At 41.9% G+C, this 18,578-nt stretch overlaps 1 protein-coding gene across 23 annotated transcripts in view; it reads left to right on the forward strand.

Moving 5' to 3' along the window:
- Sdccag8 (SHH signaling and ciliogenesis regulator SDCCAG8) overlaps positions 1–18,578 on the forward strand; it is a 231,469-nt gene that overhangs the window by 116,620 nt on the left and 96,271 nt on the right. For 18 of the 23 annotated variants that reach the window (XR_010056919.1, XR_010056920.1, XR_005492248.2 and 15 more), the window contains 2 exons: positions 1,707–1,815; positions 9,054–9,185. Coding sequence is in view for 18 of the 23 variants with exons in the window: in NM_177929.3 (NP_808790.2) it covers positions 1,707–1,815; positions 9,054–9,185 (241 nt within the window). In the remaining 5 variants the exon portion in view is untranslated. Of the gene's footprint in view, positions 1–1,706; positions 1,816–9,053; positions 9,186–9,781; positions 17,399–18,578 lie in introns of those variants that run through there. The other 5 variants (XM_039090810.2, XM_063272381.1, XM_063272380.1 and 2 more) reach the window with 2 other exon arrangements.

An 18,578-nucleotide genomic window follows, 5' to 3' on the forward strand; every position in this document is an offset into this window, starting at 1 on the left:
GGCTGGGTTTTCAGGCACACATGTTATATAAAGAAAATAGCATCAGAAGCTCTGCGGGAAATGCTCTGAGCTTACAGTTAGAATCTCCTGAATAGCATTGAACAGTTCCCACAGTACACACATTATAGCTACTCTAAAAGCCTAATGAGTTTGCTTCAGCATCCAAACTGGAGAAAAGCTTTAGCCATTAATCGGTTCTTAATTCACTGTCGCAGCTGGATGTAATTCAGTGGCTCCAAATTGATATGTTCCTTTATTTAATCTTTGCAGCTTCGAACATTTTTAGCATTTGTATGATTTCCCCGCCTCCCCCAATGCAGTCGAGAGTGATGCTTACCCCTCTGCACTCGTCAGCTTCTCAGAACTGCTGCTAAAATTCACTAATACAAGGCATTGACCACAGCTGGCAGCTTGGCCCAAACTCGCCATCTTTCATCACGTTGGCACTATTCTGCAGACCAAGTTGGCCAGGAACTCTTTACCTTTAATTTGAAAGTAAAATGCACTTTGAAAATAGGCATTTGATGTGTGCAGTCAGAGCGTTATGTAGCTCCTTTCGCTTTTGAGTTGTGTGTTCACAGACAGTGTTAGTCAAAACAAGACAGTGGCAGCCATTATAATTCCACACCACATACTCCACGCCGATTGTACCATTAAAACAAAAGTTTAATTGATCCTGTCTCTTCCAGAAAAAATGTTGCTTAATTTCAGAGCCTTGATTTATCCTGCTTTGTATGCTGCATGACCCCACCCCACATCATTATAGAAAATTAAAAAGGAAAAATTATTTACGGATGAATTTCACAGGATTTAATGCATATTATATTTAAAGATATGGTTAAAAAAAAGATTCCACCTATTGGTAACCTCAAGTTCTTTAAAGGATTTTACTTATAAAGTCAGCTATTATGATGCCTCACGTAGACAGTTTCTTCTTAGAATTTAGCCAGAAGAAATAAAAGAAAAATCCACAAGATTTTGTAGATTTTTTTTAAACTAACACAAAGAGAAATTCATAGGAGAAATTATCCTTGACCCACTGCTCCTCCTGGACCAAGAGTTTGGGGCAGGACCCGAGGGTTTGGTGATGTTTTAACTGTTAAAATTATCTCTAAGATCGTTTATTTTGCAAATACACACACAAATCACACTGTGGCCAGATCACTATGAAACACACGCTATGAAAGTAAGATAACAATTCTAAGGACAGCCGTGGATGTCACCTCATGACTAGAGCGTATGCAGACTCTAAAGGGGTAAAATATGGGCAGATAAGAGCCATCAAGCACCAAGTACAGTGTAGCAGAGAATTCCTCGGTTTTAATTTCGAATTATCTGGTTGTGAGAATTTTTGACACTGTTTATAGTAAAATTGTCAAAATAAAAATATAATATCTTGCATACTTCAAAGATATAAGCATTTATGACTTCATCTGAGATATTTGACAGTTTATGAGCACGCTAAAATGTTACACAAGCTGATATGATCAAAATTGTTCCTGGTATACAAGTTTATTGTGAAAATAAATGTCTAACAAGACTCAGTGTCCCACCAGATGATGAGTCCTTCACGTAGGACACTGGCGGTGACCTGGTGGTCTAGGCAGGGAATAGTGATCTGAACGAAGACTTTAGCACTATGCATCTGAACTGTTACAGAGCAAAGCCGCCGACGTCTCACATTGGTGGGCTGTTTTTATTTCTAGACAGTGAACAGTATTTACTGCTGACCTCCCAGAATACATTTCTGACAAAGTTAAAAGAAGAATGCTGCATATTAGCCAAGAAACTGGAGAAAGTCTCACTGAAGAGCAGGTAGGTGATTGGGTAACAGTATATGTTATCTTTAAAATACTTTTACTTGATAGCTAAAATTTAGCCTTAAAATTGCATTTTTACTATATTGTAATTTAACATTAAAATTCACTATGCAATGATGTACGATTTCTGTGAAATCAGGTTTCTCTGTATGTATTTTTTTGTGATTGTCCATCTAGACAACCTTTCTGTTCCAAGGAGGGACTGCAGGGCCTTGTTTGCTGTGAGCAAGCATTCTGTTCCCAAACTACTCCTACAACACCACTTCGACATTTTTTCATGGTTATGTATACGTGCTTGGCTCTTTATAACGTTATAACTTAAAACCATGGAAATTCAGGAGCAAAGGCCAAGCTCCCCATTAGCATAGGAAGCCTGCAGACAGGTGAGACAGCTCTTCAATCTGGTGATACAGGTAACGCCTTTGTAGTCTACTTCCCAGTTTTTCAGAGCACACGAAAGCTGTCTTTAAGGTCAGTCATTTGGGACACTGAGCAAGAAAGCATGCTTGGTCTAAGACATACTTAACTTTCTCAGCAGCATACAAAAGTAATTCGCTTCTTTTACAGATGAGGAAAAAAAAGCATGACCGTCTGAATAGCTTGTGGGTAGGAGAGTTAGAGTTTTGGCCTACATCTTGCTATTACTATTTTCCGTGTCTAGAGTCTCTCTTAAGGCCATGGTGATATTTATATCTGCTATTAAAGGAAGTTAGGCTTGCTGGATATAGACACTTGCACCTGCAGTCGAACTGCCCAGCAGGATAAGGCAGGAGACTTTCTTGAGCCAAGGAGTGCTATGCCAGCCTAGGCATCAGAGCAGGAGTCCGTCTCTAAAAGAGAAGGAAGGAGAGGAGAGGCGGGTATTGCTCAGGCACAGAACTAATTATTGGAAAGGCTAGGGAGGAAAAATTAACCTTTACATTCCTGTGGAGAAGTAGACAGTCTTGGGATGTAATTGTTACACTGAGAGCTCGGTTAGCTCGGGCTAACTCATATTATGTCCCTGGGCCCTTATTTTTCCTTCTTTAAAGTAATCAATCATACCCGATACTAGTCCAGTGAACTTGAACCTCTCAGTCCTGACTGCTACTTTGTACACTGAACATGCTCCTTCATATCTGACACATAGATGGCACCCAATGCATATTTATTAAATGAATGGGAAAACAGGTGTGGTGCTACCCCCACATGCTGGTCTGACTTCTGCTGCCAGCCTGTTCCTTTGTGGGTGACAAGCAGTATTCAGGAAAGAACTCTTTGGGATTCAGAGGAACCGCATTGGTATCTTGGTTTGTCAGTCATTTTGCTGTATGTGTAACCTTGACCATGCTGCCCAGTCCCCTTAAACCTCAGCTTAGCCAACGTGCTTCTGAAGCCATGTTGCAGGAGAGTTATGGCATTTGGAAGTACATTTAATGACAGGAATGAGAAGCATGAACACACACACACACACACACACACACACACACACACACAGTTACCCCTGGACAGCCTCGGGGTGTTGGTGACAGGGCTTACACCATACCTACATCCACAGATGGCAAACGCTCACTTTTGTAACATCAAACAATGCAGGAGTTACATAGAACCTGCTTGTGTTTTCACATATTTCATTTTTAAATTTTATTTTATATTTTTGTGATGTTGGAGATGGAACTCAGGACCTAGCACAGGCTAGTCTGGTAGCCCGACATTGAGCAACACTGAACCCTCTCCCACAAATGTGAAATCATCTCTAGGTTACCTATAGTGCCTAATGCGATGTAACACTATGTGACTAGTTGTTATGCTGTACTGGGTGAAAGCTAACCACAGGAAAATACCTGTCCTCGGTGCAGACCCAGCACTTCTGTCTGTGCTTGACTGGGCTGCAGAGGAACCACAGCTGGGGAGAGCAGCTGTGAGCCCCCGGCACAGGGCTCGCTCACCCCACAGTAAGACACAGCGACTGCTCTCACAGCACACACACCTCACTCACTGGGCGAGATATGAGCCCCATTTTCTAATGGGCAGAGTCTGTTTGTGATGAAAATATGTAGGGCCAAACAGAACCCAGAAAAGGTGGAGCTCATGACTTAGTGGGTCAGGCCGTAACGCCTGGTTCTGAGTCTGAAGGATTAAGACAGTAATGTATAGAATTCTCTGAGTTCTTCAAAGCTCAGGCCTTCCAAGTAGTGAACACACCATAAATTGTTCTGTGTTTGAAAGTTGCTATGTGCTTCACAAGACATTAGTAGAGGGAGTGAGCAGTCAGTCCCACTAATTCCTCCCCTAGTTCCTGAGCTCCCCCTTTCCTTTGTGCCCATTTGACATTCCATTTTGATATTATCTTCTGCTGTGAAACTACCTATAAATCCCCAAAGACTCAGATGTCTCTTTTAAAATATGAAGCATAATGTGATAAGACCTCTGGACATGCTTCTGTGTACTCTGTGACAAGCTCTTGAGCTAAATCACTTCTGCTGGCTTTTTAGGTTAAAAGTTCTCTCATTGTGGAAATTCAGTCTCCAGAGTAATTATTTAATCCATGTAGTAATTTTGGTTCAGGTTATTCTAAAGTAGTGTAGTATATTTTTAATAAAAATAAAACATGATTTTTTGGTTAATAATAAAAAGATATTTCCCCCTTTCCTTGCTAAAATTTCTGTAAGCCTTTCATGTTTTTCAGAATGCGACACTAAACAAATGGATTCAAAGCATTAAAGATGTACTTTTCGCTTACAGAAGTAGGTAGGCATTTGACTAGAGCCTGTGAGGAGTCACGAGAAGCGCTCAGTGTGAGATTGCCACAGCCTGCTTCTTCCCAGGCTCCTGCCGGGCTGCTCTCAGAATGTGTTGTAATTGTATGTGCACGCACGAGTGTGTGTATATCTGTGTGTGTGTTTGTGTGTGTGTGTGTGTGTGTGTGTGTGTGTGTGTGTGTGTGTGTGTGTGTATGTGTATGTGTGTATGTGTGTTTCTCTCTAAGTAAACTGTACATTGTATTATGACAATGACGACTGTGTCTGTCTCGGAAGCCTCCATAGCCATCAGCCCAGTACTTAGCAGTGTGTGTACTCCACACTGTGCACGTGGTGATGCCTGAATCCCCGGGGTGGGGGGTTGCGGACGGCGTTGTCCCACTTTAAAATGAAGCTTGACTTCCTGGTTCATGCCATGCATCTTTTATAGCTTGTTTTTGACCATCAGGCAAAAGAATTAATTCCATTTTGTTTTTAATTGGCACCAGGCAGACATTCTGGCTGGTTTTAGTTGAATATAAACCTTAGCTACCCATTCCCTCCATATTCCGTAGTACACTGAGCTTATATAGTTACAAGGTTGCTGGGGGAGATAAAGGAATATGCTTAAACATCTTTGATATAATTTATTTTTCTTTGTCAAAGTGAATGAAGTAAGTATTCTCCCTAGACATTTGGAAAATCCACATTAAAATGTTAGAGGTACATTTTGCATTGTGATCTAAAACCTGCTCTGGGACGACCTAGGGAATTTTGGGCCCTGGCTGAAGTTGAGCCTGAGCCCAAGCCGACAGAGCCAGTGCATGCTGGAGACCGAGCATACTTCGTCCTAGGTCTCAGCCCCTCTGTCCTTGCGTGCTGGAAGGACAGGAAGGAGCACAGACCTGGGTCTGTGTGATTTTGCTTCTCTTTGCTTTCCTGTCATTGTGACTCGTTGGGTTTGCTAGGCCTGTGGATTGATGTCTAGCACTGCCCATTGTGTATTCGTGATTTGCGTTTTGTAATTAAGAGGAACAATGGGAGTCCATGGGGTCTCGTTATATATAATGGTTGGTTTAATTTGTTTCACTTCTATCTTGTTAATTGTAAATTGATCATTAAGATTTGAATTCTAATCTGTCACCAGGGTTGTGAGCATTGAGCTAGAGTAATGGTCCTGGATTTAATCACTGATGATGAGAAACCAATTTTATAATTTTGGTACATATTGCAGTTCATATATTTTAACACTGTATTTTACGGTGTTATAAATATTGTTAAATGACTTTTAGTGTAGTTTTACTATGCGGACTGTAATGTATAAATTATATTACTGTTCTGGCAGCAGTAGGTATCCAACTGTGTGAGTTTAATTGAAGTAAAGAACACACACCCGGTTGAACTATTTTTTCCCCTGCATGTTTAGAGGACGTTAGGTTGAGCTGCTACGAAAATTATATTTTACAAAAGGAGGCTGACATTGGCCTTCTGCTAATTGTTACCAAAAGTCAAATCACAGTCTAAAAGAATAAAAAATTAAGGTGTCATATTTTTCCTTTAAAAGCAATTATCATTGTAATCTGAATTATAGCAGTAAAATGTCTTCCATTCACACAAATGCAATTACACACTATAGCTGCTACATAAAATGCAGGGGAAATTCATGTTTCTGGAAAGACAGACATTACCTACATTTCTAGGAAAGTGAATTGCAGTTTTTTTCCTTTTCTATGGGAGTGGGTGAGTGTGGCTTTCTGTTTTCTCTTTTCCGTTTGCAAACCACTAGTTGTATTCACGATATCGTCAGTTCCACCCAAATAAAGAATGATGTATGTACATTTACAGCGAAGCTGTATTGTATGACAGAAGCTGGTAGGCAAGTTGCCATTATAAATAAAGAGGAAAAAACAATATATACAACACAGAAAAAGGATTGTTACCATAGCATATATTACAGTGGTCTGTACTTGAAAAGTAACATCTACATTCTTGTGCTTACTAAAGACACCTCACGGTAGGGAATCACAAGGAAGAATCGGGGAACATTTTCCTGTGACATTACTCCCTCAGATGAGCACTGCTATTTTTGACATGCTCCTTGTCAGTCATTTTTCGTGTGTGTGTGAATGTGCCATGTAAAGTGACTTAAGTCCCGCCGATGGGTACACAGTCTGCAGTTCTGCAGTTGCTTTCCACCTGCCCATTAAGAGACACTTTTCTTAGTTAATACCCCAGGAAGACAGTCAGAGCTGCATCATTTGTTACATAATAGCTCGCCAGATGTTTATGACACTTCCGCCTTTTAACTATTGTAGTCATAACACAGTCATAACTTTGTATATTTAATGATACTTTTTCTAGAGATTCCTAAAAGAGAATTGTTGCTTCAAAAGCCAGACACACGTTTTAAGGCTACTAATGTGTATAATTTTGCCAAGTGTTGAATTAAATTCTTTTTAGTACATATGTCCCTATATAAATATGTGACAGCAAAAAGTGAAATATTTAAACAAAGAGTGAGTGTGAGCGTCCGTCGCCCAGAGGGTGGAACTGCCTCTTTAGAGACCAGCACTTTAAATACAGATCCATGGTAAAGATGATAAAATACAGAAAAAGATGGACACACAAACTGAAAAACTTCTCCCGCCCAGAAGTTATCAGTATTAATATTTGATGCATGTTCAAAATAACTTAATTGTAAAATAGAATTGTGTTATGCATGCTGATATTTAGTGTGCCCCCTTTCTTATCAGAGTGTTAGATTGTAGGCCAGTAAATAAGACTAAGAAATTGTCACATTATCAGAATCTTATCTGCTGTCATAAGCAAGATCGCTGATGTCCTGATGACAAAATTTTGCATAAAGTTTCCATTTATTGGGTCAAGACCAAGCTTCTCTCTATAGGTAGCACTGCAGCGAATCTAAACATAAACATATGGCTTTTCAAACATATGGTTTTTTTATATGTAAGCATTTTATATTTTGATATAATAAGGTCTACTTTTCTTTGCAAATGGTATCATTCTTCTTAGAAGCAACATAAGAATAAGTGCTGGTTCTCTTCCATGGGTTTTATTATATTCCTAATTTGGTTTAATGATTTTTTGGCATTTATTTCAGCATATGAATTAATATAGTTTAGAATATTAATATAGTTTGGAAATACTTAATTCAAAATATTGTTAAGGCTTCTAGATTATGCTTAAATTGGGTGTGATTTTGAATGGATAAACATGAGCCATTTATTTGGGGATATAGATGATTACAATTATGAATGCATTCTTACCAGGAGAGGCAAGTACAGAGTGAGTACCTGAGCTGCTTGGTGGCCCTGCACATCACTTAGGAGGCAGCGGCAGTGAGTTCAAGGCCAGCCTGGTCTAGAGAATGAGTTCTATGACAGCCAGGACTACACAGAGAAACCCTGTCTACACACACACACACACACACACACACACACACAAACACGAGAGAGAGAGAGAGAGAGAGAGAGAGAGAGAGAGAGAGAGAGAGAGAGAGAGAACGAGTGAGCAGGGGAGGGGGTATATTCTGTCCCACCTGCAGACTGTAAGAATGTGAAACATACAGCATAGTTCAAAAAGTGGGACTCTCAGGTGTTTGGAGAGACAGTTTCCAGGCCTGCTGACCTGTAGAAAGAGAAGACCCTGCTCGGAAGGAGCTGCCTTTAGGATGCATGTGAGGAGGAGGAGAGGGAGGAGTGAGGTGGACTGACTCTGCCCCACTCCCGCCATCACAGTGCTCTTTGGGATGAGCAGTTTGTGGGGTGAGATTTCCTTTAGTAAATCCAGATTCTTCCCTATAGAGCAAAGGACAAAGGGGGTGGCCTTGTGTAATGAAGTACTCCTTTCTGGGGAGGAAACTAATTTCCTGTCAAAAGTGTTATTAACTTAAAAAGTTACTCGTGATGTGGAGACATTAAAAATGTGACTTCCAACTGATGAGAGAGCAGGCATGAGGAAATGTCATCAATGCCGGCAATCTAATTTTTAAAAAAACATACCGCCTCTTGGATACATTTCTTATCTTTTTTTAAGAGTTGGGACTGTCGTCCAAGACACTGGATGTATAGTCGGTGTCCAGAAAGAGCTCAGTTCTCAGCACAGGGAGCATCTGTTGGTTCTGGTCTCAACGCAGGCCATCCTGCACTTGTTATAGCGCTGACTGCGTGCAGTCCAGGAGCGAAGTGGGCAGGAGGCGAGGAGGTCCTCTTTCAGAATATAGACTATATGGAAGCACCAGTCTCCCCGTTGTAACTAGATCCCCATGTGGCCTCTCAGGCCTCTCCAGGACTACAGCTGGAGCCTCTGTGTGTAATGTCTGTTTTTCTACTAGGCATTTCAAATTTTCTGAAATATTTTTGATATAAAATATTTTTTCACTACAATGTCTTAAGCATAGAGTTTAAGATAACCCTAGGTTTATACAATGAAAATACATTCTAGTAAGGTGAATCTAAACTATCTACTCTGTCTGTGTTTCTATCCTCTCCAGATCGGAAATAGTTCAACTCAGTCAAGAAAAAAGATACTTGTGTGATAAGCTAGAGAAGTTACAGAAGAGAAATGACGAACTGGAGGATCAATGTGTCCAACATGGGAGGGTGCATGAGACGATGAAGGAAAGGTAAGGTGGGGCTGTTGATCCAGGACGGCTCGGTTGCATGCTGAGGGTGCCAGTGTCATAGGCAGGAGAATCCCTGTGGAGTAAGTAGAAGTTAGGATTCTTAAAGTAACCAGGTATATGCCCATGCCTAATACTTCTCAGTAGTTAGTGTCTGAGATTTGGGGTGTTCTCACTGCATGCAGAGAAAAGCACTCATTCTCTTTTACTACTTTCAAGAGACAATGAATCGAGCTTACTCAAGAACACTGGTGAGACTATCTCCCTTAAAGTGTACATTAAGAGCATTCTAGCATAACTGGACTTCAGACCTCTCTTCCTAGCTACCAGACTCTACTACATCATATATGATAGTGTGTGTGGAAGAGCTGAAACTGGCTAGGCTTTGTTGGTTAGCTTTGCTGCGGCTGCACTGTGCAGACCAATGGCCCCTTTTAAGTGGTGTTTCCTTAAGCAAGTAGGCGAGCATGTCTGAGCTTTCTCGCCTACCCACATGCTGGTGTTGATGTTCTTATCAACAAGATACAAGATGGAGTAAGCCACTGGCTACTAGTAGTCACCTATGAGGTGCCACCAGGGGTGACTACTCTCTTTTCCAGAGACAGACATTCAGTTCACAGGGAGTAATGGATTTGCCCGAAGTCACTTATGGAGTACATGGTAAGGTTCAAACTCAAATCTTGAGTGATTGACTCCAAATTCCTTTTCCCTTTTGTATAGTATTTTCTTGGCACTTTATTTTATTGTAATAAACATAGCCCTCTTTTATGGATATGCCATTTCTCGACTCTGGTCATAGAGTTCCCCTGAAGTAAAGTCTGTATTTCATAGCAACGGCGAGCGCATTCTGTAGACTTGGATTTGTGTACTGAGCAGCTGTCAGCTTCCTCGTGGAGATGTCCTCACGGCTTTCAAGTTCCCATCTCTACTCCATCCCTGAGACCTTCTCTGTGCCTTCTCTGTCTCCATTTAGATACTTAGGAGGGAGTGGGAATGTATGTGGATGCACTTTCTTAAGCCTAAGGTAAAGCCGCTGGAGGAGACAATAGTTGTGCTTCAGACCTTGATGATCCCTTTGTTAGGTGCAGGGGAAGGACCCGGTGTGGGCTGCCGTCCCCGCCAGCATGTTAAGTACAGGCAGATGGTAATAAAGTGCGAAGGAATAACTTGTACTCTATCTCCTTGAACCCAGACAGTACCCTATGTTAGGGGTGAGCAAACTTTTGTTGTTTTTCTAAGGGTCAGGGGTGAGCATTTTAGCCTGAAAGCCTGCCGTTTACCCTGGTATCCTGCTTTTTAATTAATAAGGCACACACTTGGTCACTATTTCCCGTGCCTGGAGGCATACCTGGAAAGGGGCTGCTGTCGTCATCTTCATTTCCAGTTATAAAATTAAGGCTTTTAGAAAGAAAGATGCCAGCTAGAGGTCAGAGAACAAATGAATGATTGATCTCATCAACGAATATTCATTGATTGCCATTATGTACCATGTGCTACTAGGTCTCCGTCACCAGCTGGGACTAAAACAGCAAAGCAGACATGGCACTCCCTTGGTGGAACTTACATGTTTTTAGGGAAGCTGAGCTTGGAAGATAGGTCTAGACTGGAGACAGAAATTGCCCTTGACTTTGGGGGGATGTTTGAAACCTTGGAGATAAATGGGTCATCAGGAGGGAAAGGGCTACGGACCCTCAGGAGCATCCACACTCTTAAAGATAAGGTTAGAAACAGACAAAAGAGATACTGTTGCCACAAGGCAGCCCGAGCAATACATGGAGGATGGTTATTCCTCCCAGTGATGAGACTGCCTTGGGAAGGAGGAAGCCTTCAAGCAGATGCTCAGCCACACAGCAAGACAGCAAACATCTGTTGGCCTTGGTAACGCGCACATTACCAGTCAAGTGAGCCAGAGCCATTGTTGGTGGAGGGAGGTGCAGACAGTAGTTGACAGTTACGAGTGATGTAAAAATCTGAAGTAGCTGTTTACCACTGTTCTCATGAGATGAGATGCAAGGATGTATAGGAGGGCAGAACAGCCAGCTCCCAGAGGCCATGTACAGGAGGCACATACAGTTTGGAGCAAAGAGGTCTTCGTTTTACAGTGGAGTAGTTGTAAATTCATTAAATAATATTATTATAAAGACCAACAAAGTCTCAGTGAACAAGAAAGATTTTCCTCTTGTGTGAATTTAATCTTGAAAGTCCATGTTAAAATAATAGTTTTGGTTTTGTTTTTGTTTTAAACCAAATACCTAGTCCTGTGTCTCTCCCTAGAAAAGAGACAGGATGTGGGCTCCTGGGTGTGGTGAAGGACTGAGGCCAGGTCAGTAGAGCCCTGCTGAGTGCTGTGTCCCCTCATGTGGCTACACTGTCTCCAGCCCCAGCCTCCTGGCTCTGCTGTCAGTAGGATAGTCTGTGAGTCTTTCCTTCCAGAGAATAAGTGAGCAACTTGTTTGAGCCATGTGCACAGTGCCATTGAAGCGTCTCGTTGAAACAGGCGAGCTAATGATGAATTTTATCTGTAAGTCTGAAAACCAGGAGATCATCTGTAGGAAAACCTCACATTCGGTTTTGCTAGTGGAAACTTTATTCAAGAGTCACTGCTAAAATAGAAAATATAATATTGGATTTTTATATAAGCCAACATTTTGATTTTGTAGAAGTTAAGACTATTCACAATTTTCCAAGAAATACTTAGAATCTAAACCTGAAATTATAATTAGCACCCCATCATTTTCAGACAAAAGACAAATTCCATAAATATGTTAGATTATACATTCAGAAAACAAGAATTCTAGAAAATGCAACTATTTTAATTTGATTCTATAATATGGATTTGGTTTCAGCTTGACATTTTAGAGTATATGTTGATGCTAAAATGTATTTATGCTGTTGGCCAAACATAACATTTTCTTATTTGATTAATATATTAAGTGATATATATATGTATATAAACGTTATTTATGAAATAGTAGATTCCCATATAAGTCTTCGTATTTGTGTTTATTTTAAATGAAATGTTTATACTTGAAAGTTTCCTGCTCATGTTTTCAGCCATAATAAGGGGATGCTTTAGCACTTCATACAAGAATTCTCAAAGCTGTGTTTCTGTGGAAAAGGGTTTGAGAGAAGTCTGAGGACGCTGAGTTAGGAAAAGAGGCAAGGTTGTAAAGTTACAGAGAGTCAACAGATATCTAACCACTAGATGCTAAGCAGTATGAATTTTGGACTTGAGGGGGTCCCTTCCCCAATCCTGCAACTACAGGAGGGCCTGATGGAGAACGTGAGGTGCACTCTGCAGGTTGTGGGGATCTCATCTGTTCTGTTCTGTGTCCTGTTCACCAAGGATGACTCTGTGGTGGCTCTATTGTGCTCATTATCATGGACAGAGAACACGCTGTGTCCTTGGACTTGGGTGCTAGCCACCTTTTTCCACTCCATCAAGCACCTAGGTAATTACTTTTAGAAGAAAAAATGAGACTTTTTGGTTCACCATGTTGAAGGTTTCTGTCCAAAGTCAGTTGATCCTGTTGCTTTGGGCCTGATGCAGCCCTGGTAAAAGCTGACAGAGAAAAGATGCTTACCCCGTGGTGGCTCTTGGTAAGCTTTTCATCGTTGTGACATGGTGCCTGAGAGCATAACTTAAGGAGAGAGGCTTATTTTGGATCCTAGTTTCTGAGGCCTCAGTCTGCCTCTGGCTGGTTCAGTTGCTTTGGGGATGAGGCAAAGCTGGATACCACGAGAGAATGTACCTGATCTAAACTAACAAAACTGCTCTTCTTTTGAGGGTCCAGAAGCAGAGAAGGCCAGAGCCTGAGACAAAAAGTAACCTTCAAGGACATGACCCTCAGTAACCTACTCCCCGTACAGAAGCCTGCCCATGCAGTCTGGAGAGCTATACCCTAATCCTCTGGTGAGCTGTGTGCTCCTCTCAGACCAGTCACCTCCCAGCAGCACCACCAGCTAGTCACTAAGTTTTCAACACATGAGCATCTGAGAACCTTTCACATCTAAATTATAACAATGAAGAAGTCAAGCTGGGAGCAAAAGGGAGGCTGAAGCTGGATCCACTGTCCTGATGGGCTGGCTCTCCCAGTAGGCCTCACTTCATGGAGTGCCAACCTAGGAATTGAGGTTTTTAACACATATCCATGCAGAATAGCTAGCTGGGGCACTGTGAGTCCACAGTACTGTGTAGCCATGGCACAGCTTACTATCTTCTAGGAGGTCACTCTGGGCTCCTCCAAGGCTTCTTCAAACCACAGGGAGAAGGTGAAATGAGGCTCTAGAGGCTTGGCCCCCATTGGCCACCTGGGAAGGACATCCTGTCTCTGACTTATATAAACCAAAGTCTTAATGTTTGATTTGAGGCACAAGGTTTAAAAATATGTCCCTTTCCCCCGATGCTTTCCTGAAGTAGGTCTTTGTAGTTTAAAGGAATCATCACAACTATACAGCACTGGATGGTAGTGAGCAGAAGACAGAACCAAAACTCTAGGCTTTTCTCATCAGTTCTTCTGTATAGTCTAAAAACATTTTTAAAGGGTCTGAAATTTGGTTTTTATATTCCAAAACAACTCACCGAGAATGGTAATTTGACATTCTACTGGCAATCAATCACCTTGCCCCACGGACTTCTTGCATCACAACAGCTCTGATCATCTGACTTGCTGTCTTCCCTGAAAAGAACACTTAGGTACAACTCATTATCAAGGCTGTGTTGAGATCATTTTGGCTTTTGTATGCTTCTGGCTTTTAACTGTAGATTTAGCTTTGCCACAGTAATCCAGTTTAGTTTATTTTGTGTGCTTCTGGTTCTAACTGTAGATTTAGCTTTGCCACAGTAATCCAGTTTAGTTTATTTTGTGTGCTTCTGGTTCTAACTGTAGATTTAGCTTTGCCACAGTAATCCAGTTTAGTTTATTTTGTGTGCTTCTGGTTCTAACTGTAGATTTAGCTTTGCCACAGTAATCCAGTTTAGTTTATTTTGTGTGCTTCTGGTTCTAACTGTAGATTTAGCTTTGCCACAGTAATCCAGTTTAGTTTATTTTCCTAGCACTGCACACTGTAGGACAGAGTTACGCTCCTGCAACAGCAAATAGAGCCTTCTCAGTGACTGCATTTCGGTACCCAAGGAGGTGGCCAAGTGGACAGAAAGCACTTGCAGTTCAGGGTTGAGGAACTGAGTTTGAATCCCACGTAAAAGCCAGACAGTGTGAACGTCCCAGGAGTCTTGCCATGGGGAAATGGGAGGCAAAGACAGAAGCCTGGAGCTCGTGTGCTGGCTCGTCTAGAGCAGAGCCAAACACAAGGCGCTCTGTCTCTCACAAGGTAGAAGGTGAGGTCTAACCTCAGGGTGGGCCTCTGACCTCCATGCTTCATGTCATTATTCACATACATGAGTGTAACACACACACACACACACACACACACACACAGAGAGAGAGAGAGAGGTTGTATGAATTGTAATTGAGAAGCAGATCATCTATCTAATCTTCTGCGAAAGCAGATGGATGTGTAATCTTTGCCTCCTATCCTGTCACCACCAGTTTTGCATAGAGAAGGCCTCCTTTGGATGTGCTGTTTGAGAGTCTGTTCTTATAACTGACAGCATATTATTAAATGTGAATTTACAAAATGTCTGTGTTATTTTAAATTTACATACCTGTATGATATAACATACAATTACATTTTTAATGAAGAAATTATTAAGTAATTAATATGCTAAACATTTGGTTTTCACTAGGTTTTTTGTTTGTTTTTGTAGATTTTCTTTATCATTGGCCTCACCAGCCATAGGCTCCTGTGACTCCCCTATGGCGTCTAAGGACAACAAGCTGGGAGTGCTGTGTAGTGCACAGGAGAGGGGGTTGGGATAATCAGAACTGCTTAGAAAACTTTACTGTTTCCTTACAATTGTGCCAGAATTATAAATCAGTTATGGCTTCCAAGCACTCTCTCTGAAATACATCATTCTGTGTAGTGGGGAAACATGCCTAAGACATCAAGGGGCTGTGTCTGACCTGAACCATGACTGTTACCTCCCAGCAGACAGGATGTTTCCACCCTTCAGGAGCTAAGATTTTATTTTAGTTAATGAAATATTTTAAACTGCACATGCAGTGCCTTCATGGAACAGGGCAGAGGCTGGAGTAGCTGGCCACCTGGGAGCACATGACACGTGAAAGGAGCCGAACAAGAGGAACTCAGGAAAACACCAAATGCATAATTATGTCATTTATACTTTTGGCTACAATAAGCCCAACACTCAGCAGAGAGAAAGGCTGCTTCATTTCATCGCCAGGTGTGTCTTGAGTGCTTAGTTTTGTTAGTCAGCCTTCTGTCACGTAACACAACACCTAAACAGCTAATTTACTAAAAGAAAAGTTTCAGTTGGATCTCAATTGAGGAGGCCCATGACTAATGTGTCCTCTTGCTTGTTGGGCAGGAGCTCATTGCAGAGGGCAAGGAGGAGGAAGAGGAGGGGCCCGGAATCCTCTTTAAGAACATGCCCTGCCCCAGTGACTTCCCACCAGATCAGACCTTCTAAAGGTTCCACCATATCCCAACAGTTTCCACCTAGAGAGCCAGCCTTAGTCACATGGGGTTAGCATGGGTACAGTGTCTGAATATATAGCGTTATTAGCGTGTGCTTGGATGCATCACTGACCAAGCACACATCCCTGCCCTGGTGAAATGTGTAAGATCATTGTGGTTTGAATGCTGTCCTCTTAAGACCTAATGTGGAGTCAGTAAAAGGGGATACATTGGGGTAATGTCTGGGTTTCTCTCTTTACTGTTTCGCCTAAGAGTCAGGGCAAGTTTCTCTGCAAGTTTCTTCTTCCTCAATTTTTTCTGTAAAGTGCTATCTTGTAAGGTTGTGAAACTTGCTAAACACAATCAATAAAGTCTGTAAAGCCATGATCAGCACAGAGTTTACTCAGCATCCTGTAGTTAATACACTCATTGGACCTCCAATATGCACCCACCTCTCAGTGGTAGATTTCGGGGATTAGCAGGAACTCCAGAGGCGTCCATTTTAGTCATTGTTTATTTACATTATGGGTTAAATCGGTTCTTGTGATTTAGTGTGTGAACCAAAATATCATGTTTACATAATGTTATTTCTATGGGAAAATGCCTTCTGAATTTTGAATGTAACTTTTAATTTCAAACATTTTGGACTGTAACTTGGAATGTAGCTGTGATGTTGTGTTGGTGTGCGAATGTGTGTGCACATCCCGAGTGCTCAGTGTGTAGGGCTTTCAGCATGAGCGTCTGCATGTGAACTGGCTCCAGTCAAATTTCATGTGGGATATATTTACCTAGTTGTTTAAAAAAAACATTTTGAGCATTTTTGGGAATTTGGGGGGACTCTTTTTTTCCTCCTTTGACTGTTTTTTAGAGAAGTTTTAAGTACACACACACACACACACACACACACACACACACACACAAGATATTTACTCTGTGCCTGCAGTCCTCTACCATACGTAGTCTCTATTATTATAGTCAATAAACCTTCATCGGCCGGTCATGATCAACACAGCCCATTGGTTATATTAGATTTATACTGTATTTTGTTAACATTATTTGGGCTGCAGAATCATGGTACCTCTGCCGGATTTGGAGGAGAGCGTGCAGAAGTTTCTCTCCTACACAGAGGACCAGATCCAGGGCACCAGACTCTGTGACAAGCACCTTGTTATGCCATCCCAGTTTTTTGGCTCTATCTTTAGTTTTGTATATTCATCTTTGATATCTGTCAATACAGTGTTAGACAGTGTTGTCACTACCCTGTACGCTCCCTGTCATGGCCTGTTTGTCCCTCATATGCCCCAGGTTCTGAGCAGTTAAATGTGTGTTCTTCTTATATCACAAGGGAAAATGGGTTTCTGTGTTTAAAATGGAATTTCTCCCTTACAGCTAATATAAACTGCCTTGCTCTAGAGCTCAGGCTGCCTTGAATTTCCATATTTGCTGAGATCATCTCTAGTCAACTCTTCTTGAAAGCTTGTTGTCTGTTTGTCTGTCTCTCTGTCTCTCTGTCTCTGTCTCTCTCTCTCGCTTTCTGTCTCTCTCTTTCTCTCTGTCTCTCTCTCTCTCTGTCTCTCTCTGTCTCTCTCTGTCTCTCTGTCTCTCTGTCTCTCTCTCTCTCTCTCTCTCTCTCACACACACACACACACACACACACACACACACACACACACACACACCCCTTCGTGGTAGATGGACTAACTGGTTAGAAGTCTCATTTTCCTAATGCAGCATTTCTCAGTTAAATGGGGCTTATTTGTCATTTCTGCAGCCAGGTTTGTTGCTTTGCCTAATCCTTTTGTAATATTAAACATTAAATGTTAAATGTCTACACCTTAGTCTGATTTCCTGACTTGAGTTCTCTTTTGTATCTTCTATTTATTTATTAATGTACCAGCACACTAATTAGCATTTCTTTAGCACTTAACACTGAAGCAAAAGCATGTGAGATCTTTCAGCAGCTTCTGATCTAGTCAAGGAGGCAGAGAATGACCATCAAGGTAGAGTCCTACTGTGTGAGTAAATAGAGCCAGGAGGCTCTAGGGGCCCAAACCAGTTACCCAGTGCTGAAGAGAAGTGAAAGTACATGTGACAGAAGAGGGAGAACCTGCTCAGGGTGGTCAGGGACATAGCACTGTGGCTTTGCAAATGGCAGAAGACAAAGCAGAGCAGAGACGAGGAGGAGGAGGAGGAGGAGGAGGAGGAGGAGGAGGAGGAGGAGGAGGAGGAGGAGGAGGAGGAGGAGGGGGGGGGGGAGAGGAGACCATCATCCCCTCCTCTTGCTCTCTTTACACAGCTGGACCTCATATTGTCCGGCAGCTCCTGGATGTACTCTTCTATTCTCCCCCATATTCCTACCTTTGTATTTCTATACAGATAATTTTGTGTGGCCAACCTTTAAACGTAATACTGTCTTTTATAGTTTGAGTCAGAGTTGTTCTCCACAGGTTTGTGTGTTAAATTCCTTTTTTGTTTGAGTTTGATGTTTGGAAATAGGGTCTCCATATGTGCCCTGACTAGCCTGGAACTTGTATATAATCAAGATGGGCCTTAGACTGACAACAGTCCACCTACCTCTGCCTCCCCAGTGCTGGGATCAAAGGTGTCCACCTATGTGTTGAAATCTTCACCCTGGCTGGTGGCACTGTTTGGAGAGGTGATGGAACCCGGCTTGAGGAAGCTTACAGGCAGCATTGCAATGCTACAGCTCAGAAGGGAAAGGTTTCCCTGATGCCCGTGTTACAGCTCTGAAGGAAAGGCATCCTGGCAGTCAGGAGTCAAGGAGAACCAACCACCGTCACACCACACAACAAACCGCACATGAGATTTACTGGGAGGGACACAGGAAAGTGATTGCCT

This window comes from Rattus norvegicus, chromosome 13 (assembly GCF_036323735.1).
Source record: "Rattus norvegicus strain BN/NHsdMcwi chromosome 13, GRCr8, whole genome shotgun sequence".
NCBI lineage: Eukaryota > Metazoa > Chordata > Mammalia > Rodentia > Muridae > Rattus > Rattus norvegicus.